Raw genomic sequence first — 26,450 nt, 5'->3', positions numbered from 1 at the left:
CTCCCCAGTGTGGTGTTTTGTCTTTTGACTTGACTTTTGGTAGTTATTACTTAAATTTTTCTTTAGTTATATTTATCAGAGTTTGGGGAGTATCTGTGTGTATTGGCTTCAGAATTTCATCTTATATTTAAAGAAGACCTTCCCATTTCCATGATTATTTTTTTATAACTCATCCATTTTTTTTTTCTTCTAGAACTTGTATAGTTTAACTTTTTGTATTTAAATCTTTCAACCATTTGGAATGCATTTTGGGGTAAGGTATTCAGTACGGATCAGATTTTTCCCCAGTTCCAACACTATGCATTAAAAAATGAATCCTTCCCCGATCTTCTTATATGTGGGTCTTATCTTACCCAGCTAGACCATAAACTTTTTAAAGGCCCAATTAGTTATTGTTCTGTCTTGCTTTCCCCCTGAAACTGAGCATAATGTTCTACCTAGAATAGGTGCAACATTAATTTTTTACCTTTTAAAAGTTGTGAATTCCATATATTGGCAAGTACGCAAAAGATTCATGTACAGTTTAATGAACATTTGTGAAATGAGCACCTGTGTAACCACTGTCTGAATCAAGTAGTAGGCCACTTCCAGCTCCCCAGAAATCCCCTGTACGCCTTTCCCAGTCACATTTCTCTCCCATCCCCCAGAGACAACCACTCGCTTGACTTTTGACAGTGATTTCATAGTTTTTCTTTATATTAAGATTGAGCTATATGAAATTGCCAGTTTTTTGTAGGCAAAAAAATCATTGAATAATTCAGACCTGTGTATGGATCTCCGTTGGTTGAACCTGGTTTTGAATATTATTTAAATACAGTCTTACTGTATGTATTATGTGCTGTGCTTCTGTTGCTAACTGTGGTGGTGTGGTACTCGACAATGTTGCTGCAGTTTGTCAGTTCTCATTGCAGGATGTGTGCTGTTACATGACTACTGTGTTTTCTGTGTCTATTTCATTGTTGCTGGATTATGGGTTGCTTCCAATTTTGACTGCTGTGAATAATGTTGCTGTGAAAATCCTTGTGCGTGTTTTGATGCATGTGGCCAAGAATTCCTCTAGGACAAGCAACTTAGGGTCCCCTGTATAGTGTGTGGTTTGTTTTATTAAAAAAATAAATAAAAACAAAACATTTTTCCTTGGAGAAATTCTTTTCTTTTTTAAAGGAGTTTAACCTCATTCATCGGATGTGCTGCGTCTTCATTGCTGCTCGGGCTTTTGTGGTTGTGGCAAGTGGGGGCTACTCAACGTGCAGGCGTTGCCGTGGCCTCTCTCATGCAGAGCGCCGGCTCAGGGGCACATGGGGCTCAGCGGTTGCAGCTCCCGGGCTCTAGAGCGCAGGCTCGATAGCTGTGGTGCCCGGGCTTAGCTGTTCTGTGGCATGTGGGGTCTTCCTGGGTCAGGGATCAAACCTGTGTCTCCTGCATTGGCAGGCAGATTCTTTACCACTGAGCCACCAGGGAAGCTCTGTTTTTAAAACTTTTTGTTATGAAATAATTTTACATTTATAGAAGAGCTGCAAAGTTGATGCAGAGTTCCTGTATGCCCTTTACCCAGTATACCCTAACTATAAATGTCTTACATAATTATGGTACATTTAAAACTAATACCTTAATGTTGGTACAGTGCTATTAACTATAGACTCTGGATTTTGTCAGTTTCTCCACTAATGTCCTTTTTCTGTTGTAGGAGCCATCGCAGAATGCCACATTGTGTTTAGTTGTGTGTCTCCCTAGACGTGACACAAAGCTATCGGCCGTAGTACAGTATTTTACAGTATTTGTGTAAAGTTCTTTTGCTTATAGCGTTACAGTATCCAGTCAATATAGCATTTTCTAGAGTTACTGTTACATAGTCTTTTTTTCTTTCTCTTAGAAAAATTCATATAAAACTTAGCCATGTTGTTGTATGGATCAATTTTTTTAAATTGTGGTGAACTTCATATAACATAAAACTAAGCGTTTTAAAGTAAGCGGTTCAGTGACATTCAGCACATTCAGAGTGCTGTGAAATCATCACCTCTGTCTAATTCCAAAACACTTTCATCACTCCAAAATAAAATCCTGCGCCTATTAAGTTGTAACTCTCCATTCCTCCCCTCTCCCAGCCTCTGGCAACTGTGATTCCCGTTTCTGTTTCTCTGGATTTATCTACTCTGGATATTTCATTTGAAGGGAATCATGCAATGTATGTGATATCTTGTGTCTTGACTTTTCCACTTAGCATAATGTTTTTGAAGGTGTCTCCACGTTGTAGCTTGTATCAGTAATTTATTCCTTTCTTTTTTTAAATTGTGTTAAAATATATTTAATATAAATATAGCCATTTTAATCATTGTTTAGTGCACAGCTTAGTGTCATTAATTACATTCACAATATTATGCAATCATCACCACTATCTGTTTCTAAAACTGTTTCAACCCTCTAAACAAACTCCGTACCCATTAAGCAATAACTCCTCATTCCTCAGTCCTCCCAGCTGCTGGTAACCTCTAATCTGACTTTTTCCTTAAGGAATTTGCCTATTCTAGGTATTTCATATAAGTGGGATCATAGAGTATTTGTCCTTCTGTGTTTGGCTTATTTCACGTCAGGAAGCTTGCACAAGCCTCTTATCTTCATCCATCAGAGGGCAGACAGAAGGAGCAAGAACAGAAAACTAACCAAAATGATCACATGGATCACAGCCTTGTGTAGCTCAATGAAACCATGAGCCATGCTGTGCAGCGCCACCCAAGATGGACGGGTCATGATGGGGAATTCTGAGAAAACATGGTCCACCATAGAAGGGAATGGCAAACCACTTCAGCATTCTTGCCTTGAGAACCCCGTGAACAGTATGAAAAGGCAAAAGATAAGACACTGAAAGATGAGCCCCCCGCCCCAGCCAGATCAGTAGGTATCCATATGTTATTGGAGAAGAGCAGATAAATAGCTCCAGAAAGAATGAAGAGTCTGAGTCAAAGCAGAAACAATGCCCAGTTGTGGATGTGTCTGGATGGTGAAAGTAAAATGCAATGCTGTAAAGAGTATTGTTGCATAGCAACCTGGAATGTTAGGTCCATGAATCAAGGTAAATTGGTAGTGTTCAAACAGGAGATGGCAAGAGTAAACATTGACATTTTAGGAATCAGTGAACTAAAATGGACGGGTATGGATGAACTTAATTCAGATGATTGTTGTATCTACTACTGTGGGCAAGAACCCCTTAGAAGAAAGGGGGTAGCCCTCATAGTCAACAAGAGAGTCTGCAATGCAGTTCTTGGGTATAATCTCAAAAACTACCAAATGATCTCAATTCATTTCCAAGGCAAACCATTCATCATCACAGTAATCCAAGTCTGTGCCCCAGCCACTAATGCCAAAGAAGCTGAAGTTGAACAGTTCTGTGAAGACCTGCAAGACTTTCTAGAACTAACACCAAAAAAAGATGTCCTTTTCATCATAGGAGATTGGAATGCAGAAGTAGGAAGTCAAGAGATACCTGGAATAACAGGCAAATTTGGCCTTGGAGTACAAAATGAAGAAGGGTAAAGGCTAACAGAATTTTGTCACGAGAATGCACTGGTCATAGCAGACACCTTCTTCTAGCAGCACAAGTGATGACTCTCTGCACGTGGACTTCACCAAATGGTCAATACCAAAATCAGATTGATTATATTCTTTGCAGCAGAAGATAGAGAAGCTCTATACAGTCAGCAAAAATAAGACCAGGAGCTGAGTGTGGCTCAGATCATGAGCTCCTGATTGCAAAATTCAGACTTAAATTGAAGAACATAGGGAAAACCGCTTGGCCATTCAGGTATGACTTAAATCAAATCCCTTATGACTATATAAGTAACAAATAGATTCAAGGGATTAGATCTGGTAGACGGAGTGCTTGAAGAATTATGGATGGAGGTTCATAACATTGTACAAGAGGTGGAGACCAAAACCATCCCCAAGAAAAGGAAATAGAAGAAGGCAAAATGGTTGTCTGAGGAGGCCTTACAGATAGCTGAGAAAAGAAGAGAAGTGAAAGGCCAAGGAGAAAGGGAAAGATATACCCAACTGAATGCAGAGATTAGCAAGGAGAGATAAGCAAGCCTTCTTAAGTAAACAATGCAGTGAAATAGAGGAAGACAATAGAATGGGAAAGACTAGAGATCTCTTCAAGAAAATTAGAGGTCACAAGGGAATGTTTGATGCAAAGACGGGGACAGTAAAGGACAGAAGCAGTAAGTGCCTAACAGAAACAGGAGAGATTAAGAAGAGGTGGCAAGAATACACAGAAAAACTGTACAAAAAAATGTCTTAAAATGACCTGGATGACCATGATGGTGTGGTCACCCACCTAGAACCAGACATCCTGGAGTGTGAAGTCAAGTGGGCCTTAGGAAGCATTACTACAAACAAAGTTAGTGAAGATGATGGAATTTCAGCTGAGCTTTTAAAAATCTTAAAAGATGCTCTTAAAGTGCTGCATTCAATATGTCAGCAAATTTGGAAAACTCAGCAGTGGCCAAATGAAAAGATCTGTTTTCATTCCAATCCCAAAGAAGGGTAATGCCAAAGAATTTTCATTCCAATCCCAAAGAAGGGTAATGCCAAAGAATTTTCAAGCTATTGCACAATTTTGCTCATTTCACATGCTAGCAAGGTAATACTCAAAATCCTTCAAGCTAGCCTTCAACAGTACATGAACCGAGAACTTTCAGATGTACAGGCTGGATTTAGAAAAGGCAGAGGAATCAGTGATCAAATTGCCAACATCTACTGAATCAGAGAAAAGCAAGAGAATTCCAGAAAAACATCTGCTTCATTGACTACACTAAAGCCTTTGACTATTTGGATCACAACAAACTGGGAAATTCTTAAAGAGATCGGAATACCAGATCACATTACCTGCCTCCTGAGAAACCTGTATGCAGGCCAAGAAACAACAGTTAGAACCGGACATGAAACAAGACTGGTTCAAAGTCGGGAAAGGAGTACATCAAGGCTGTATATTGTCACTCTGCTTATTTAACTTCTATGCAGAGTACATCATGCAAAATGCCAGGCCGGGTGAATCACAAGGTGGAATCAAGATTGCTCGGAGAAATATCAGTAACCTCAGAAATGCAGATGACACCAACCTAATGATAGAAGAAGAGTAACTAAAGAGTCTCTTGATGAAGGTGAAAGAGGAGAGTGAAAAAGCTGGCTTAAAACTTGACATTCAAAAACTAGGACCGTGGCATCCAGTTCCATCACTTCATGACAAATAGATGGGAAGAGAATGGAAATAGTGACAGACTTTATTTTCCTGGGCTCCAAAATCACTGCAGATGGTGACTGCAGCCATGAAATTAAAAGACACTTGCTCCTTAGAAGAAAAGCTATGACAAATCTAGATAGCATATTAAAAAGCAGAAACACCACTTTGTTGACAAAGGTGTGTACAGTCAAAGCTGTGGCTTTTCCAGGAGTCATGGATGGATCTGAGTTGGATCATAAAGAAGTCTGAGTGCCCATGAATTTATGCTTTCGAACTGTGGTGTTGGAGAAGACTCTTGAGAATCCCTTGGACTGCAAGGAGATCAAATCAATCAATCCTAAAGGAAATCAGTCCTGAGTATTCATTGGAAGGACAGATGCTGCAGCTGCAATATTTTGGCCACCTGATGTGAATAGTTGACTCACTGGAAAAGACCTTGATGCTGGGAAAGACTGAGGGAAAGAGGAGAAGAGGGTGACGGGATCAGATGATTGGATGGCAGTATGGACTCAATGGACGAGTTCGAGCAAACTCGGGGAGATAGTGAAGGATAGGAAAGCCTGGCGTGCTGCAGGGCATAGGGTCACAAAGATGGGACATGACTGAGCAACTGGACAAGAACAGCAGAATGTTTTCCAGGTTCATCCATGTTGTAGCATGAATCAGAATAAATCCTTTTTATGGTCAAATACTATTCCATTGTATGGATATGCATGTTCATCTGTGTTGATGGACGCATCTGCTAGTTTTCACCCTTGGCTCTCGTGAATATGCTGCAATGAACGCTGCATACAGGTGCTGTTGGAGTCCTTGTTTTCAGTTTGTTTGGGATCCGTACCTTAAAATGGAGTGCTTTGCTAACCTCTGGTTTAGGTTGTATGTAGTGATAAACTAAATGCCAAAGTGGTTAGACCTCAGTCTTGATAGTATGTAGTTTTATGAGACTTTAAGATTTTTGCCAACCTGGTCTATGTATAACGGTGTTTCATTGTGATTTTAATTTGTAGTTCCTGATTTCTATTTTAATTTGTATCCTGATTTCCTGAGTTTGAATGTTTTTTCACATGTTTGTAAGCCATTTGAATTTCCTGTTTTATAATGTGCCATTCATTTTCCTATTGGTGGTTTGCCTTCCTAAATTTCTGTTGGTGAATTGATGTCTCCAAATGATGTTTACTCTGTTTCTGCAGAACAAATAGTGGAGAAAGATGAAGGTCCATATTATACTCATCTGGGATCTGGCCCCACAGTAGCCTCCATCCGGGAGCTCATGGAGGAGCGGTGAGTGACGCACAGATGTCCAAGGAGAAATGGGCAAGTTGTCAATAGAACGTGCATTTTAAGCACCTCTCATTTTCATTGCCTTATCCTAGACAGCCTACAGAAAGGAATCCCTGATACCCAGACTGTGGAAAGTTGAATGTGGGATTTTCCCCCGCTTGAGGTCTGGGTTCCTTTCTGTCTGTAGGTCTGCCCTTCGTATATCCCTCTGTCCCTGCTTTCTCTCTCATAATTGACAGTTTTCCTTTAAGAAATGGGGTTGAGTGGCTGTCTGTCCTGTGGAGTCCCCAGGGCTGAATTTTGCACTACCTTTCCTGTGGCATTGTTCAACAGGCTCTTCTGCCCTGTGTCCTGTAAATCGGCAGTTACATCTAAAGGCTTGATCAGAATCTGATTGTTTCTTTCTTTTAAAACTACTTCATAGGTGATGTTTTGTACCACCACTGGGAGGAATGTATGCCTCATATTTGGCCAGTGGGCACCTGTTTAGATCATCTTCTGAGTCATTTTGACATGATCCTAGGAATTCTTGATTTCTTGTATTTTTATGGGGGAGAAATTATTTAGAAAAGAGACTGCAGGTACTGGGAGTGCTCATTTCTCTAGGCCATTTCAAGTAGAAGGAGCCAAGATATATGTGTAGGTGTTTTATTTTTGTTATTGTTTAGTGATTAAATACATTTGAGTTCATGTACATTTACAATTCAATACAAGACTGTAGGGCTTTTACTTAACAGCTCTGTTTTGCTTTTTTAACAGTGAAAGTAGTTTTATATAAATAGAAACTTTTAAATCCATGTGTGTCCATAGTAGATACTAAATACTGTGAGTTCCAGAGTGTAGACAGGTAAAATAGCTTGGTGCTTGAGAACATTGGGACCCTGGAGCTGGACTAAGGTCCAGTCCTGGCCCTTCCACTACTGCTGAGTTCTTTGGTAAGTTGCTTTACTTCTGTGTGGCTCAGTTTTCTTATCTACAGAATAGGGATGATAAAAGTATGTACACTGAAGGAGAATTATGAGCATAAATGGAATTGATGTCTGGAAAGCATCTGGTGCTTACTAGTAAATATTACATACGGGGGGTCTACATCATATCCACATGGACGGTGGGTTTTTTTATAACTAATGTTTATTAATATTTTAATAGTAAAGTCACAGATTATGTAAGACATAAACATGTTTGCTCATACATATACATACAGATGTGGAAGGCCAAGGGCTGAGTGGTTAGCATTTCCAGAAATTTGGGGACCAGATTTTATCTGACCAGTGTAGCTAAACTGATAAATCAGTAGAAAACATGATTTTGAACTGCATAACTATAGTGATATCCTCGAATGAATAAAAGGTAGGATGGATGGAGGACAGTGATCTACTGTAAACACTCTTAATTATCCTGTAGCATCTGGAAACATTTATATTCATAATAGCCCATCAGAAAAGCATTTGATTAAAGACCCAGTCTGTAAATTCAAGCCTGATTGAAAGAGCACCTCTGAGTCCATGAAAATCATCAAAAAGTCTACAGATTACAAATGCTGGCAAGGATGTGGAGAAAAGGGAACACTTAAAACAGTGTGTGGGCTTCCCTGATAGCTCAGTTGGTAAAGAATCTGCCTGCAATACAGGAGACCCCAGTTCAGTTCCTGGGTTGGGAACATCTACTGGAGAAGGGACAGGCTACCCACTCCAGTATTCTTGGGCTTCTCTTGTGGCTCAGCTGGTAAAGAATCCGCCTGCAATGCAGGAGACCTGGGTTCGATCCCTGGGTTGGGAAGATCCCCTGGAGAAGGGAAAGGCTACTCACTCCAGTATTCTGGCCTGGAGAATTCCATGGACTGTGTAGTACATGAGGTCACAAAGAGACAGACACAGCTGAGCGACTTTCACTTTCAAAACAGTATGTGGGATTGCTGAGAAAAACATATCATATTAACACAAATTATGTGGAATCTAGAAAAACAGTTCTGGTGAACCTGTGTGCAGGTCAGGAATCGAGATGCAGACATAAGGAGTGGACGTATGGACAGGGGTTGTGGAGGAGATGGGGAGAGAGGAGGGTTGGAGGAATTGGGAGAGTAGAGTTGACATATATATATATATATATATATATATATATATATATATATATATATACACACACATACACACTACCATGTGTAAAATAGAGAGCTCATGGGAACCTTCTCTGTAGCACAGGGAGCTCAGCTCCCTGCTCTGTGATGACCTAGAGGGGTGGGATGCGGGGGTGGGGTGGGAGAGAGGTCCCAAAGGGAGGGGATGTGTGTATACTTACAGCTGATTCACTTCATTGTACAGCAGAAACTAACACAACCTTGTAAAGCAATTATACTAAAAGAAGACCAGTGTGTGTGGTTTTACACGCACCCCTGCATGTGCCCACATGTATATGTGTTGCAGCTTTGAGGCTGGAGTGGGCATTATTTTGGCCAGCGATTTTTGTGAGGAACTTTGACACCATTGTTTACAGGTTGAGGGCTGCAGTGGAGTCAGATATACAAGTTTGATCTGAGATAGTTTTTACATTTGTTCGTTTCTTGGTAACAATTTTATAAGATTTCTAGACACTTCTCTAAATAACTTTTAGTTATAGAAAAGTATGCTTTGAAAGAAGGATTAAGAGATAATGATACAGTTGAGATTTGTCCTTTCCTTTTTTCTCATTGCTTTAAAAATAACAGCCAAGTGTAGATTCTTCAGAAGCTGATCCAAGGGAGGAATTCCTCTCAAGACCAGCAATACTTGTGTTTTTCCTCAGCAACTGGTTTATTTTTATCTTAAGGACCTTGTAAATCATGGAACAGATTGTGTTTCCATCTTTATGTTGGCTGTTAGTAAGCTTAGCACCAGATTTGTGTATCCTCATTAAGAGGAACGTAATTTCTCATCTTTGGCCCATGGAAGTCTATGCAGGTTCACCCCTGAGTCCTTCATACGTAACCCTAAGGAGCCTTCATTAGCTTCCTTGATTTCTTATGCGATGAAATGTTCTAGACTCATCTCTTTAAAATATGCATAAGATCCCACTGTTTGCATTTTGCATACAAATGTCATGTCTGTCTGTTTCCCCCTTTACTCTGATTTTATCACCTGTTATTTTTATCACATAGACATCTTCTTAAGCTTCTTCTGCAACAAGGAGGGGAATGAATGATTGCTGAAACACACCTTGATGGGAGTCTAGTTTGTGAATGATCTGAGCTATCTCTTTCTCTAGACTCCCCCCCACCCCACCCCACCCTTTCTCTGCAGGACCACTCTACAGCCAGGAGTTGGCCAAGACGAGGAGGGAAGAAAACTGAAATCCAGGGGATGTTGGTGCTTTTAGCTTATCTGGTAAAGACTTTGGAAGGAGGGGGAGGTTCAAAGCAAGTCCTGAAATATTATACAATTTATTAATGGGTTCCATACCTCCAGGTACCCAAGTCCTTGTCATCATAGGTGATTGGAGTCAGGTGTTTAAACCCATGTCTGAGAAGGGCCTGCTGCACAGGGACATGTGTCCTGTAACTGGGAAGGGGATTCTCTGCAGCCTAGCAGTTCATTACATGTTCATTCTAGGAATGAAGTACCAACACCCTGCTAGCAAATCCTCTGAGTTTGGGGGGAACTGGTCTCATTAATGTGTGATGGAGGTAACCCCAAAGAATCACAACTTTAGATCAGCGGTTATCAAGCTTGAGCATGCTTCAGGTTTCCAAAGGACTTGTGAAAGCACAGATGGCTGGACCCCAGCCCAGGGTTTCTGAAACAGCAGGCCTGGGATGGGATTTGAGAGTCTGTATGCTCGTCCCAGCACCAGCTTTGAGAATCACTGGCTAAGACGATCAAGTTACCCTTTAGAATAAAGTTTCAGCCTATCCTTGCAGACTTAACTTTAGGGTCTAGGAGTTCACCTCTATCCTAACCTCTTAATGATAGGCCAGAAACTAAGACATTTAAGAAAAAAAGAGTTAAATCCAGAGTTGTTGGTTGTCTTTAAACACAGAGACAGTCCTGGTTAAAAAAAATTCTGCCTGATCAGACAGTGCTTGGCTCTTTTATTTGCTCTCAAGTACAAAGTTCACTGCAAGAAGCATTTCTCATGAGGATAGCACAGTGGGGAAGGTCTTGGTCAGAAAGCCCGAGTCTGTGTCCTCAACTCACCGTTCTGTGGGGAACGATATCCTGTGGGTTTCAGTGAGAGCAGTATGGTTGCTTTGGGTCATTCTTCCCACAGCAGCCCCAGGACACACTGAATGCCCAGGCTCTGCGCGCATGGGCCTCTTCCGGATAAATGCTTGTGGGGTTGAAAGTTTTCCAGGAATCAGACAAGAGCAGGACTATCTGGTCTTTTCCTCTTGAGCCAGACCACGCTATATATAAACTCCCCGAGTCATGTCTGCAAACACATTCTATAGCATAGCCTGAAAACTTTAATGTAGCAGTTATCAGCTTTTCACTTCATTCCGGAGATCTTGAGTGAAATAGAAAACATTGAACTCAGAGAAACCTTAGATCAGCATTTTCAAAAGTACTTGTTTTCTTTTCCAGTTACAAAAATAAAACATGTCTATAAAAGGCCATTTTTAAAAAGCTTATAGTGAATAAGGCTAATTATCCTCCGAGAAGAAAAAATTTTTTCAAGTTTAATTTTTTTCTAAGCATTTACAAAGATACATGTATGTGATTAGAGAAATTTTGAACAAAATGGGATCAAGAGTAGTATACCCATGTTGGTGGATACTTTCTTCTCCACTTGATTTTTTTCACGTCAGTACATATAATCCTGTTGAATCCTTTTTGATAGCTATATGGTTTTCCATTACATGGCCATTTATTTAATTATGTTTTATTTAGTCAGTCCTATACTAGATATTTGGGCTTCCCTGGTGGCTCAGTGGTAAAGAATCTGCCTGCCACCACAGGAGACGCAGGTTCAATCCCTGGGTCAGGAAGATCCCCTGGAGAAGGAAATGACAACACACTCCAGTATTCTTGCCTGGGAAATACTGTGGACAGAGGAGCCTGGCAGGGTTTTATGACAATCCATGGGGTCACAAAAGAGTCGAACACAACTCAGCAACTAAACAACAACAATACTGGATATTTTCGTTGTTTCTAAATTTTCTCCTTGATGCAACAATATCTTGTTCCTAAATGTTGGTGTATTTGTACAAGTTATGTAGTTATGATAACATTACCTTCTATTAAATAATATACTGAAATAATATGCCATGACCAAATTGGATTTATTACAGAAATATAACAATTGTTGGATTTAGACAGTCTGTTAAAATAACATACCTTGTTAATTGACCAAAGGAGAAAAACCATTCTTCTATGTCCTTAGTTGTTAAAAATGTATTTGATAAAATTGATCAGTGCTTTTTTTTAAAGGTTTTGAAACATTTATTTATGGCTGTGTTGGGTCTCATTACCTCCTGTGGGCTTTCTCTAGTTGCGTGACTAGGGGCTGCTCCCTAATTGCCATGCATGGGCTTCCCATTGCAGTGGCTTCTCTTGTTGCAGAGCATGGGCTTTAGGGCGCACGGACTTAGTTGCCACTCAGCATGTGAAGTCCTCCCGGAACAGGGATCAAACCCATGTCCCTGCATTGACAGGTGAATTCTTAACCACTGGACCACCAAAATTGATCAATTCTTGATTAAAAATTCTTAGAACAGGAAACCCTTAATAGAGCTCTTCAAAATAAGGGAGTCTCTGTCTGTAGCCCAAAGTTAGCAAGCTGCATGCTCAGGGGTAAGTAGTTGGAAACATTTCCAGGAAAGTCAGGAAATAAGCAAAGATGCCTGCAGGAGCTCTGGAAGCGCTAGCCAGTACAGACAGACAGGAGCCTGAAGTAGAGCCATGGAAAGTGGAAAGGAGAAGCTGGCAAATAACTGTTATTCTCAGATGATACAATATTGTATTAGAAACTAGAAGCTATTAAAAATAAGACAATTTAGTAAGATGGATATTTGCAGTGTTATGGGCTCTTCCTTTGTGCCAGAAACTTTGACGGATTGGCCAGGAAGTTCATTCAGGTTTGCCAGCCCCTATTCCCGTATGGACTTTTTGGCAGTGCTTTAAGGCACTCCCAATCCTAGGAGACAGGAACCATTTTTATGTCCATTTTACAGATGAGGAAACTGAGGCTTAGAGAAGTTCAGCTGTTTGGCCATAGTCTTGTAACAGAAGGGCTGTGTGGGCTCTCAGGCTACAGCTCTCTGACCCCGTGGCTGCGCTGTAGCAAGCATTGCCCCTGGAGTAGTTGTGTGCCCTTGGGCAAGTCAGTTCAGCTCTGAGGGCCACAGTTTCCTCACCTCTGAACGTGGCGAATCCCTGAGTGTATGCACACGTGTGTGAGCCAGGGCAGGGGTGTGTTCAGGAACCAGACGTGTTTACTGTAAGTCCAAGGGGATCTCGGAGCCAGTTTGTACTGGGAGGCCACTTCCCCCTGGCCTCAGCTATCTTTCCTCATCTGTTCAAATGTCATTTGGGGATTGTTGAAAGAGAGTAATAAAGATTTCCCCGTTTGTTTTCTTTTGTCTGTTGAATTTTATTGACTTCATAAGTAGCTAAGACTGCTAACAGGGCTGATACAAATGCCTGTGTTGAGCCTTTGGTTTGAGTGCTCAGAGAGCATCATCAGAGAACTTGTGCCCTGGGGCAGGATGGAGCCAGGTAGGCCAGAGGCCTTGAGGTCTGTAAGCGGAGTTGTGTTCTCAGAGGCTCGAACACAGAATAAATGTTTAAATCTTTCTCTCCCTTCTCTGTTGCCCCCATAGTAACTAGAAACCCGAGTGGAAAAACCCTGAGACTTGCCTTCTTACCAGGACTCCTTTGGGATTCAGTTGTGCTAATGGTGGCTTCTGTCTTGCTCTCCAGGTACGGAGAGAAGGGGAAAGCCATCCGGATCGAGAAGGTCATCTACACGGGGAAGGAAGGGAAGAGCTCACGTGGCTGCCCCATCGCAAAGTGGGTACGTGTCAAAGCTCCACAGCCCAAACTGGACTGGGGAGTAGGGGGCAGACGTGTGCACTACCCAGGGAGCTATGAGCCAGCATCTGGTGCTGTCAGGGTCATCTTCCCCCAGCCTCAGCTGCTGGTCCTCACTTTGTTTAAATGCCAGCTCCTGATGTCCAAGGCTGGCCTTGGAGCTTCTCTAGTTGTTATGCTCAACTTGTACTGCCCCTGTGGTTCAGGGCTGCAGGGGAAGGAGATGCTGAAGCTAGCTGGAGACATCATCTTGCTCAAGGCTGGGCCCCATCGTGACTCCTCTGTCCCCTCTGTGTGCCTTGGCGCTGGGTGTCCCTGTCTCTCGTCCATAAGATCTAAGCCTCTGAGCACAATCAGGACAGCATTGCATCTGCTGACTTCTGAGCCACTGTTTCCTGTAGGCAGCCTGCGTTTCATGGCAGAGGGAGCACCAGTAACTCAGATCCCAGTTTCACCCAAAGTTTTCTGACCCGTCCTTCCAACCCTCATAGAGCACTTTAGAACCACTATGGAACCCGTGCCCCCAGCAGCAGCAAATTTATCAGGTAGCTGTTTGCTCACTGCTTGATAGGGAGACTATGCATGGAAAATAGAAGGCTCTGTCCCTGTGTTCAAACTGCTTGTGATGTAGAGACAGCAGGAAGTAAGATCGTGGAGACTTGAATAATCAAAGTTTAACATTGAGAGGCAGGCTTGGTGCTGTTGTGTTCAGGGGCAAGGGATGTGAGGGGCAGGAGGAGTTCAGGCTGGGTCTTCCAGAGAAGATGGATAGGCATGGGGCCACATTAAATGGGCGAGGAGAAGGGTGGAAGCATTCCTGGTGAGGAGAGTCGTGTGGGCAAAGGCAGAAAGGTAGGGTGAACATACACTCAGCTCACCGAGTGAAGGATAGTAGTAACATGAGCTTTGTCAGACACTGTTTTTATCTGGTCTATATCCCATCCCTTTGCACCTTTATGTTTAATGAAAATAACAGGTATCTAAACCTGAACTTTGGAGAAAGAAATGGCAACCCACCCTAGTGTTCTTGCCTGGAGAATCCCAGGGATGGCAGAGCCTGGTGGGCTGCCGTCTGTGGGGTCGCACTGAGTCAGACACGACTGAAGCTGCTTAGCAGCAGCAACAGCAGCAAACCTGAACTACCACGTATCTATTTGTAGCAATTTTCAGACAGTAGCACAGAATGATCTGGAAAAATCTGAACTACATGAGTATTCACAGGAAGAATGTTTTCCCCACCCTTGTGAAAGATGGTCATTACAGCAGGAGGTTAGTTATTTCTCTGGCTGATCAGGGTGGGGTGTTATCCCTCCCAGAGAACCCATCAGGGAAGTAGTCTCTTTCCCTTCCTCTTGCTAATTTATGTAGTAATTTATGAGGAATTCCAAAGTATCTGGCAAGAAACTAAAGATCCCTGGGGCATTGGCAGACTTTTCAGCTTCAGAAACAGTTGCCACCTTAAAGAAAACAGTTGGCTCTGTGGACAGTGTTGAGGATAAGAATATGCATCTTAGTCCTCAGACACGCGTGGTGAAACTCTAGCTCTTGACCAGCGCTCATGTGTCTCTGCCGAGGGCTGGGGAGGGAGGTGCCCAGGTGAAGCGTGAGATCCGTGTCTGGGGCTGTGAGAGGAAAGCAGAATGAAGGCAGGAAGAACGTGGTCCTCAGAACTCTGGTCCCTCCAGGCTCTGCGGACAGATGCCCAGAGCTGGGCACATGAACGCAGTGCTTTGTCCAGAGGTTGGAATAGCTTGTGGATATCACCAAGCCTGGTGGAGTGCCCGTTACCAGCGCCCATCTTCTTTCTTTTTGAAAGGAAAGCTCATATAGAAGGGAATACATAGTGACGGGGAGGTGAGGAAATTCCACATCTGATGAGTGAGGATGAAATGAGAGGAGGGAAATTTTGTTGATGAGTAGAGTGGTAGATCGTAGAACTGTTACAGTGGCAAGAAGATGGCACCGCTGTGTCGTTTTTTGGTTTCTAACCAAATCCCATAGTGTGGTGAATTTCCCTTAATTTTTGCCTACACAGCCACCAAATACCCTGTGTATTACGGTTGTAGGGCTCATCTAGAGTTCCACCTCCTTGGAAGCTGGAGAAGGGACAGAGGTTCCCTTTCTCTGCCCCCGTGTGGAAATGGCCCATGAATGCTAAGGACAGCTGATTCTTCGTGGCAGCACGGCCGTGGTCTGTCTCCGTGGGGGTGGCAGCGTCCAGCTCCCTGGGCTGGGCAGGGCTTCCTGTGCTCTCCCTGCTGCCCCAGCCCAGGTCTAGGTCCTGGGTTTTCTTTCCAGCCAGGGTTCGTGTCTGTGTTTGCAGCCATTACCTTCAGCTACAAGCAGTGTGCCCGACAAGCTTTAGATTTACCCAGCTGGGATCTTGGGCGACAAAGCTGAGGTGCATCATGGATGCCCAGCAGATGTGTGTTCAGAGAATGATCTAAGAAACCGGTGGGGACCCCCCCCTGCCGCCGCCCCAGAGAGCCTGCTGGTAATGTCAGATTTTAAGGTGGCCTGTACAGAGTGTGGAAGTCAGCATGCGTGGAGATGAGGGAGCGACGCAGGTAGCATTCCAAAGGCTCAGAATAAATGGAGGCACACCAGACGCAAACGCTGCAGACACGTAAATGGGCTTTTGGTAGAAGAGCCATGGAGATGCTGCTCGGGCCAGCCTATAATGGTAACAAGTCAGAAGGCAGATACTTGAAGGCCCAATGGCAGCATGGTGGAGCAGACTTAACTGGGGAACCCCAGTGCTGGAGCTAGGACCGAGGGTGAGTCATGGGGGCACAGGCTGGGGTTTCTGCCCGGTGCTCTGTAGGCTCAGTGCTCAGGGAGTCCCTGCCCCAAGTCCAGGTGATCTGTTTATGATCCTGTGATGGCCCGTGAGCCGTCTGTGTTGCTGTGTTCTGGGTGTTGGTATGTTCGCGCCTTACGTTGGCCTTTGACTTCTGCACTTTGTGTATTCCTTCCTGCTGGGTCCCTCCATAGAGTATGGGAGCTCCGCTTTGTCGCAGCTTTTTTGAGTGTATCCAAAGGCCTGTGAGGGCGTGGCCACAGGGCTGTCTGCTTGTGCCTCAGTACATTTATGTGTAACTCGGAGAAGGCGATGGCACCCCACTCCAGTACTCTTGCCTGGAAAATCCCATGGATGGAGGGGCCTGGGAGGCTGCAGTCCATGGGGTCGCCAGAGTCAGGCACAACTGAGTGACTTCCCTTTCCCTTTTCACTTTCATGCATTGGAGAAGGAAATGACAACCCACTCCAGCACTCTTGCCTGGAGAATCCTGGGGACGGGGAAGCCTGGAGGGCTGCCGTCTCTGGGGCCGCAGAGTCGGACACGACTGAGGCGACTTAGCAGCAGCAGCAGCAGCAGCAGAGACATTTAGGGCTTCCCAGGTGGCTGAGGTAAAGAATCTGCCTGCTGGTGCAGGGGATGCAGGAGACCCGGGCTTGATCCCTGGGTCGGGAAGAGCCCCTGGAGGAGGAAGTGGCACCCCAGTCTAGCGTTCTTACCTGGAGAGTCCCACGGACAGAGGAGCCTGGCGGGCCACGTCCATGGGGTCGAAAGCAGTCCCACACGACTGAGTACGCACGCGCCGGCAAGCGCGGGCTGGAAACCCCTAGGGCACGGCCGCAGTCCGAGCTGCGACAGTGCAGCTGTCTCTGTGCTCTCCAGACGCGTGTCACACGTGAGCGTAATTAGCCAGCGCTCTTCTGAGGCAAACCCTAGTACCTACTATGTGTGCAGACGCCCGTGAAATGCCCGGCTCAGTCTGCAGAAAGCCAGCCGCACAGGGATGTGATGATTGTCATTTCGTGTATTTACGGATCCAGAAAAACAATTTTACAAATAATGTTGCAGTCAATGCTTCCACAAAGGGTGGAGGTGGTGGGCACCATTACTGCTATGGCTCAAAGCAGGAACTCTTGGCCCAGATATGTTTTGTTTAGTATACAAGATGTCCTTTAAATTTTGAAGGAAATTCTGGTACATGCTGCCTTATGGATGAAACTTGAGGATGTCATGCTAAGTGAAATTAAGCTGCTCACTGAAGGACAATTGTACAATTCCACTTATGTGGGGTACCTGGCATAGTCAAATTAATAGACTCAGAAAGCAAAATGGTTGTCACCATTGACTGGGCTCAGGGGAGAATGGAGGGTTAGTGTTAAATAGGTGGAGAGTTTCTGTTTAGGAAAATTAAAAGTTCTGGAGATGAAAGAAATTCTGGTGATAGTTTATATAACAACGTCCGTGTGCTTAATGCTAATGAATTGTATAAAATGCTAAATTTAAAATGCTAAATTTTATATTATATATATTTCCCACCATTTAAAAAATGAATTTTGTGTTCATATCTTTAAAAGGAGAGATTTCATATGAAAACCTGGATTTCTGTTTTCTTCTTCCCAAAGTGGAAGGGGTAGGTGCACTTGGCTGGAATTCTCACCAGGCAGTGATCCAGGGAGAGAGGTCTGGCTTCCCATGTACCCTCAACTCCTTAGTTGCACGTCTGGCCTGCTTTCCTTACTGATATTGCCTGCCTGGTGGCTCCCTCAGCATCAGCCTGCACTGATGTACTCATGACCAAGCCTGCCTCCAGCCCAGATACCTCCTGACCTCCAGACCTGTTCTGTTGATTCTGCTCAGAATAGCCACCCCAGTGTTCCAAAGTGCCTCCACCTCGGGGTGCTCCCTGCTACCCTACCAGGAAACACTGCCCACACTCACCCACTTGTCTGCACCACAGAATGTCCTTTAAGACTTGTGTCTGGCCCTCAGCTCCTATAGTGAGGTGGTCCCAAAGTCCCCTTTCTCCTGAAAGTCTCTAGAGTCCGTGTCTTTTCCTGTTCATTCCCCATTGTTCTAGTTCAGACTTTATCCGTTTTGCTTGTCTTATGTCAGTGGCCTCCCCATTTCACCCCTCTCCCAACCATCTGTTCCCCCTTCTAAAGCATGTAGCTATGAATGTAAGGGAGCCCCCTGCTTACTTTGTAGAAGCCCTGTCTCAAGTCCTTGTCCCTCCACTTGCCACTCAGAGCCCTTCCCAGTCTTCCCTCTTCACAGGCCCCTACATCTGATCTAGTCACAGAATTCCCTGGGATTTTTGGAGGGGAGATTCAGCCACCTCACCCCCCACTCCTGGACCCTATGCACTTTGTGTGAGCCAGGACAGTGTTTAGGGTATGGGTGAAGAGTGAGGTGAGAGCCTGGGGGACTGGACAGCTGGACCCTGAAGAGCAGAGCAGTACCCATGGCCTATGCTTTTTTTTAGCAGTCTTATTGAGATGTAATTCACATACCATAAAATTCACTCATTTGGTTCATGTTTGGGAATGCATGTAAGAATTAAAGATTTTAAAATAAAAAAAGAAGGAAAAAGAAAAGATGAATGTGGCCTCTGAAAAAAAAATAAAATAAAGTACACAATTCAGTGGTATTGCAAATTGTTAAAACATACCTAACATAAAATTTTCATTTTAATCATTTTAAATGTGCAATCGAGTGGCTTCAATTACATTCACATTGTTATGCAACCCATCACCACTACCTATTTCCAAAATTTTCTCATCATCCCAACCTGGAACTCTGGTTGTATTTTTAGGTGTGCCTGGTCATATAGGTCTAACTTTCTAAGAAACTACCAAAAACTGTATTCTATAGCATCCAGGCCCTTGCTTTTTAACAAAAACCATGCAGATATGCACCATTTTCTCTGCAAACGTTTTAGGACAATGTAAAAATTGATGAAATTTTGGCTTATAATTTTATCTATAGATTTTATTCCTTTTGTTCAGTAGTTCAGTTGTGTCTGACTCTTTGTGACCCCATGGACTGCAGCACATCAGGCTTCCCTGTCCTTCATTATCTTCCAGAGTTTACTCAAACTCATGTTCATTGAGTTAATGATGCCACCCAACCATCTCATCCTCTGTTGCCCGCTTCTCCTCCTGCCCTCAATCTTCCCCAGCATCAGGGTCTTTTCCAGTGAGTCAGCTCTTCACATCAGGTAATTAGAATATTGGAGTTTCAGCTTTAGCATCAGTCCTTCTGATGAATATTCGGGGTTGATTTTCTTTTAAGATTGACTGGTTTAATCTCTTTGCTGTCTGAGGGACTCTCAAGAGTCTTTTCCAGCACCACAGTTTGAAAGCATCATTTCTTTGGTGCTCAGCCTTCTTTATGGTCCAACTCTCACATCCATACATGACTACTGGACAAACCGTAGCTTTGACTATACAGACCTTTGCTGGCAAAGTGATGTCTCTGCTTTTTAATAGGCTGTTTGGGTTTGTCATAGCTTTTCTTCCAAGGAGCAAGTGTCTTTTAATTTCATGGCTACAGTCACTGTCTGCAGTGTGTTTGGAGCCCAAGAAAATAAAGTCTATCACTGTTTCCATTGTTTCTCCATCTATTTGCCATGAAGTGTTGGGACCAATGCCAAGGTCTTCATTTTTTGAATGTTGAGTTTTAAGCCAGCTCTTTCACTCTCCTTTTTCACCTTCATCAAGAAGCTCTTTAGTTCCTCTTTGCTTTCTGCCATTAGGGTAGTATCATTTGTATATCTGAGGTTGTTGATATTTTTCCTGGCAATCTTGATTCCACCTTGTGATTCATCCAGCCTGGCATTTCGCATGATGTACTCTGCATGTAAGTTAAATAAGCAGAGTGACAATATGCAGCCTTGATGAACTCCTTTCCCAGTTTTGAACCGGTCCATTGTCCCATGTCTGGTTCTAACTGATGCTTTTTAACCTGCATACAGATTTCTCAGGAAGCAGGTATTCCCATCTCTTTTAAGAATTGTCCACAGTTTGTTGTGATCCACACAGTCAAAGGCTTTAGTGTAGTCAATGAAGCAGAAGTAGATGTTTTTCGGGAATTCCCTTGCTTAATCTGTGATCTGACGGCCGTTGGCAATTTGATCTCTGGTTCCTCTGCCTTTTCTAAACCCACCTTGTACATCTGGAAGTTCTCAGTTCATGTACTGTTGAAGCCTGGCTTGAAGGATTTAAGCATTACCTTGTTATCATGTGAAATGACTGCGATTGTGCAGTAGTTTGAACATTCTTTGGCATTGCCCGTTTTTGAGGTTGGAATGAAAACTGACCTTTTCCAGTCCTGTGGCTACTGCTGAGTTTTATTTTTATTCCTAAGTCTATGTAAATCACCAATTACTTAGGTTTTATAGTAGTAATTTTTCATTTTGCAGTTTAATGTTTTTCTTTTCTGAATTACAATGCCCCTTTAGCCTGTGTAGTTGCTGTCGCCAGGGTGTGACACCCCTGGGACCCTGCCCGGAAGAGCTGCACCCTGGGTCTGTTGGGCAGAGGGGAGGGGGTGTGGCATCTGCCGTGGCGGAGCACAGCCGCTGGCTCCTGTGGTTCCCAGCGCCCCGCCCCGCCTCCCCACAGGTGATCCGCAGGCACACGCTAGAAGAGAAGCTGCTCTGCCTGGTGCGGCACCGGGCGGGCCACCACTGCCAGAATGCCGTGATCGTCATCCTCATCCTGGCCTGGGAGGGCATCCCCCGCAGCCTCGGAGACACCCTCTACCAGGAGCTCACCGACACCCTCCGGAAGTACGGGAACCCCACCAGCCGGAGATGCGGCCTCAACGATGAGTATGTGGATGGTCCCAGTGGCGGGGGTGGGACACGGGGTCAGCGCCCTGTGTGTTCCGCAGAGTTAGGACTGGGGTGGAAAGAGTGCTCACCCACAGAGCTGGCCTGAGGTCTGACCCTGGCTGGGGAGGGTCTCTTAACTCAGCTTAGCTCTACTTTCTGCCCCAAATGGGCTCTGAGGCTCTAATAACGATGACAAGTGTGGAAACGTGTGTGAGTGTCCCACTAATATAAGGCATCAGAGATAGTCATAAGACCTATCTTTCTAGGATCCTCCCCATTTTTTAAATTAAGGTATTTTTACTTACAGTAAAATTCATCCTTTGAGGTATACAGTTTGAGGAATTTGACAGATGTTTATAGCCGTGTAGCCACCACCATGGAGAAGGCAATGGCACCCCACTCCAGTACTCTTGCCTGGAAAATCCCATGGATGGAGGAGGCGGGGAAGCTGCAGTCTATGGGGTCGCTAAGAGACGGACACGACTGAGCAACTTCACTTTCACTTTTCATTTTCATGCGTTGGAGAAGAAAATGGCAACCCACTCCAGTATTCTTGCCTGGAGAATCCCAGGGATGGGGGAGCCCGGTGGGCTGCTGTCTATGGGGTCGCACAGAGTCAGACACGACTGAAGCGACTTAGCAGCAGCAGCAGCAGCCACCACCACAATCGAGACATAAAACAGCTCCTTCAGCCCCAAACTCCACCATGCCCTCTATAGCCTGGGGCTCCCCTACACCCCTGGCAACCACACACCTCGTTTCCTGTCTATGTAGGGTTGCCTTTATAAGAATGTCACATGAAGGGAACCGTGCAGCGGGTAGCCTCCTGAGTCCGGCTTCTTTTCCTGAGCACAGTGTTTCACGGTTTCATCTATGGATGTGTATCAGGAGCTCATTCCTTTTCACCACTGAGTAGTATTCCACCATGTGGATGCATCACAGTTTCTTTCTTCATTCCCCAATTGAGGGGTATTTAGATTATTTCTGGATTTTATTAAGTGTTGAACGGTAATGTCAGTGTTAATTTCTTTAAAGGCCTGTCAGCACCTGGGCCTGCAGGAAACAGCCATGTTCAAACTCTGTGGTTCGCATTATTCTCCTCTTTGAGTGGTCTGATTTGAAGCTGGTCAAGATATTAAAGTCATGGCAAAGTGTAAACCTGAGTGGGTTTTTGATTAGGTCCTTTCAGCCATCTCACACAACCCAGGTGCTTCTCCCAGCAGCAGACTCTCAGACCTTCAGACTCAGGAGTGGGAGCCCAACAGGCTACTCAGAACTGGTCCTCTGCCCACAAGGGTAGAGACTTGGGAAAGGAGTTGAGGGGAGGGAGTGATGTCATCCCAATAGTGGGAGGCTGGCGGATGCCAGGCAACAGCAGGGCCTCCCCCTCAGGGAGGGGAAAATTCCAGAGCGAAAAATGTGCTTTGGATGCCTAACGCGTTGTATGTTGCAGCCGGACCTGCGCTTGCCAAGGCAAAGACCCAAACACCTGTGGTGCCTCCTTCTCCTTCGGTTGTTCCTGGAGCATGTACTTCAATGGCTGCAAATATGCTCGGAGCAAGACTCCTCGCAAGTTCCGCCTCGCAGGGGACAACCCCAAAGAGGTGAGCAGAGCCCCATAGGGAGCCCAGGACCTTCCCACTCACCCTGTTCCACCTGCTGCCTCTAACAGTCCAGATGGCACACAGGATTAGTGCACTGAGGCTCAGATGTGCAGAAAATGAAACTTCCTTTTTTTTTTTTTAACTGACCTTATCTTGCAGTGAAATAAGTTATGTCCTGTGATGTGGAAGGATAAAACAAGTGAAAAATTAGACTTACCAATTACAGGTACCTCAGGCTCTCGCAGTTAGAAAAGTCTCCCTAAGGTAAATGTTCTGATTCTTCATTAGAATGTGGCCCTCTTAAGGGTTATCGCTTCCGTCCATTCTTTGCAAGATATCTTCCTGGGTGTGAGGTGTGGCAGGAAGAGGGGCCTCAGGCCACCTTTCGGCTGATGCTAGACTTCCCTCATCCTGCCTGGCCGCTGGGGATACGTCTCTGTGCAGTTGTCCAGTTGTCCAGGTCGTTGCTCTCCCCTGCTGGACACCTGGTGTGGTCCTTGGGCACTGGACTGGCAGCCACATGACGTTGCCTCTAGGCCTGAGGCCTCCTTCTGCCCTCCGGAGCTTTTCCTCAACCCAGTAACAACAGGACAAGGGTCTCAGGGTCTCCTCCGCAGGCTGAGCGTAGGCTGGGAGCCAGGAGTGTCCAGCCAGGCTGCCTCCCCCTCTGCCACTTCCCCTCTATTGCCTTGGTTGGGCAGGCCATCCCGAGGGGCTCTCTCCTTGAAGTCCAGAGGCAAAGCCAGGCACAGGCTGCAGTGGGCTCCCCATCCTGCCTCCTTGCCGAGCCTCCCTCCCTCCTTGCCTCTGCTACTGCAAGGACAGGGGTACTGGATCTGGGCAGTACCTTGATCCCACTTTCTACCTTCCAACCTTCTCCAAGCTCCTTGTACCAGAAGGGCTTCCCCCCTTTTCAGTGGGCAAGGACTCCTGGGGTACATTTTTTTTCCTAAACCACATATAAATTTCTATGCTCTAACTTCCAAGCTCTGCTTTTCAGAAATAAAAGGAAGCAGCACGTCCAAATTTAGAAGCTCTTTTTTCTTCTTTCAAAGCCAGCTTTTTTGACTGTTACATAACCTAGTCTGAGTCTAATTTGACGCTAGACTTTTATTTATGGCAGCACCCTGCCTCCCTCAGAAGCAGCAAATGCAGTTGCTTCAATGAATGAAGGAGTCTCAGAGCCACCAGGAACTAGGAATTATCATGAATGAAAGCGGTACATGGAAAACAAATATTTCCTCTTTTCCATCAGCTACCATTTCCTGTGTGCCTACTAAGTGCTGGGTACTCTGCCCAGAAGCTCACGAGTGTCGCAGTTAATCTTACGGCACCTGAGACTCTAGGCACTATTACTGCTCCCTTTACAGGTGAGGCAGATGGCTTGCCTGAGGCTGTGTGGCAGTGATGGTGAAGTCAGCATTTAACCCTGGCCTGTGTTTCCCCAGAGCTCACAGTCCTCACCCCTATGTTGAGCTGGCTTCAGGCCCCCTGTGCTTGTGGAAGCATCTGGAAGGTAGCCAGGGAGGTGCAGTGAGGCTGGCTGGTAGCTCTGCTGCCCCACTGGACAGACAGCTGAGCCATTGGTCTCACCCTTCTATTTCTAATTCTGTGAGTTTGACTTTTTCCTTCCCTCTTCCTCCTCGTTCTTCTCTGTAAACTCTTCATCCTGTGCTCAAGGCTGGCTCGGAGCCCCTGTAGCCCTACTTGGTACCCTCAGTGGGCTAGAGAAAGGCTGTGAATACCGTAAACTCTCTGTTTGGGGGCTGCTTCATTGAGGTCAGCACTGTCTGGTGGAACTTTCTGTGATAATGGAAATGTTCTCTGTAGAGAACAGCCAGCCACAGGAACCACTTGTAGTCACTGAGCATTTGAAATGTAGCTAATACAGTGGAGGGGCTGAATTTTTTATTTTATTTAATTTTAATTAAAATTAACTTATGCTTCAGTAGCCACACGTGGCTTGTGAACTAAACACCTGACATGATGCGCGTCCTAAAGGATAGAACGTTGAGCCTGTCTGTGTACCTGGCTCATGACGGGCGCTGGGCCTGGCTGGCTGTGGGACTCCTAGAGCAGGCCTCAGCCGCCCCTCCCTGCCTCTGTTTACCTGTCTGGACCACTGCAGGAAGGATCCACACTTGCTGCTCATGCCCGTACACGCCTGCCATCCCCCCTCTGACCGGGAGTGTTGAGCGAGTGCTTAGTAAGAGCAGGAACCTGTTCTAGGTGTTCTGAGCGGCACTGGGCTGGAGCCTGGCAGAGCAGGTGCTTGGTAGTCAAGGCGACCAGACTCTCAGGAGTGTCTTCTCTGGTGAGCTTCAGCATCTCCAGCTTTAAATCAGACCTGGCCCCATACCCTTCCCGGAGGAAACACTGTTAAGATACCTGACGGCCCCTTACTTCTTACCTTGCCACCAGGAGCCCAGCAGAGGTTCTAGAATGGAGGTGGATTTTCAGGGTGCAGAATTTACCAGGCGGAGCTGCTCTGGGGGTGTGTGACTATTCTTATCTCCACAGGAAGAAGTGCTCCGGAAGAGTTTCCAGGACCTGGCCACCGAAGTTGCTCCCCTGTATAAGCGGCTGGCGCCCCAGGCCTATCAGAACCAGGTACTGGGTCTTGGGCTGTTCTCTGCCCACGTGGCACCCCATCTCGGCCCAGCTCCCTGCTGTGTGGCAGTGGCAGAGTGGGCTCCTGATGGGAAAAGCCCAGCCAGTGCTACAGCAGCGATGTAGGTCTTTGTTAAGACCTCCTGTTTACACCAGGCTCACCACCCCCCAGACTGTCTTTCCTCTATCCTTAGTCTTTATCTCTGTCCCCTTCATAATCCACCATGTCCTCTGCTCTCGTTTCTACTGAGGAGCCTTGAGTTTCTCTCACCAGTCACCTCTGCACTCCGTAGATGAGGCAAGGGGGACTTGAGATAACCCAGAAGGAAGTAACCCCTGCAGGGGCTTCAGCCATAAAACCTCCCTCCTGCAGCCCACGTATAAGACAGCTGTGTTCCTTAACCTCCTCCCTCCGTCCTTCCCTCTTTGCCCCTGGCCTCCCCCGTGCCAAGTCAGGGCCGTTCATCTCAGGTCGCTTGAGCAGCTCTCCTTGGCAATCTACACAGGTGACCAATGAGGAAATAGCGATTGATTGCCGTCTGGGGCTGAAGGAAGGGCGGCCCTTCTCAGGGGTCACAGCCTGCATGGACTTCTGTGCCCACGCCCACAAGGACCAGCATAACCTCTACAACGGGTGCACAGTGGTAAGAAAGCCTGTGAGCTGTCACAGCCCCACCTGTGAGATGATCCTGGGAGGGAGCACACACCTGCTCTGTGCGGATAGGTGGGCTCAAGGCTGGGAGCGACCCTGCCACACTGCCTGCTTCTGCCAACTTCTTTGGGAAATGCAGGGACAGGCCTGGTTTGGGTGGATGCTGCAGAATGCAGCCTCTTGGGCACCTAGTGTGCCCCAGTTAGCTGAAGTATGGTTCCAGGTCTCTCTGAACACTTGGATTTAAGTCCAGACAGTCTCTTGACTCATTCATTGGGCAAATGTTTATTGTGCCCCAGGTACTGCTCTAGATGCTGGGGAATAAAATGGACAGTGTGCTGCCCAAGTATGTGATATAATGTCCAGTAGCAATGAAGGCTGTGAGGAGAAGATACGGCAGGGTAAGGGATGAGATGAGCACAGACGCTA

The 26,450-nt window shown here is 45.5% G+C and overlaps 1 protein-coding gene across 3 annotated transcripts in view; it reads left to right on the top strand.

Annotated features, from left to right (window-relative positions):
- TET3 (tet methylcytosine dioxygenase 3) overlaps positions 1–26,450 on the top strand; it is a 109,919-nt gene that overhangs the window by 70,983 nt on the left and 12,486 nt on the right. For all 3 annotated transcript variants that reach the window (XM_018055023.1, XM_018055024.1, XM_018055025.1), the window contains 6 exons: positions 6,427–6,517; positions 13,411–13,504; positions 20,944–21,152; positions 22,609–22,759; positions 25,280–25,369; positions 25,876–26,013. In XM_018055023.1, the coding sequence (XP_017910512.1) occupies positions 6,427–6,517; positions 13,411–13,504; positions 20,944–21,152; positions 22,609–22,759; positions 25,280–25,369; positions 25,876–26,013 (773 nt within the window). The remainder of the gene's footprint in view (positions 1–6,426; positions 6,518–13,410; positions 13,505–20,943; positions 21,153–22,608; positions 22,760–25,279; positions 25,370–25,875; positions 26,014–26,450) is intronic.

Source organism: Capra hircus, chromosome 11 (assembly GCF_001704415.2).
Source record: "Capra hircus breed San Clemente chromosome 11, ASM170441v1, whole genome shotgun sequence".
In the NCBI taxonomy this organism is placed as follows: domain Eukaryota; kingdom Metazoa; phylum Chordata; class Mammalia; order Artiodactyla; family Bovidae; genus Capra; species Capra hircus.
Note: the sequence above shows the minus strand (reverse complement) of the source record. Positions and strands in the feature narration are given on the sequence as shown.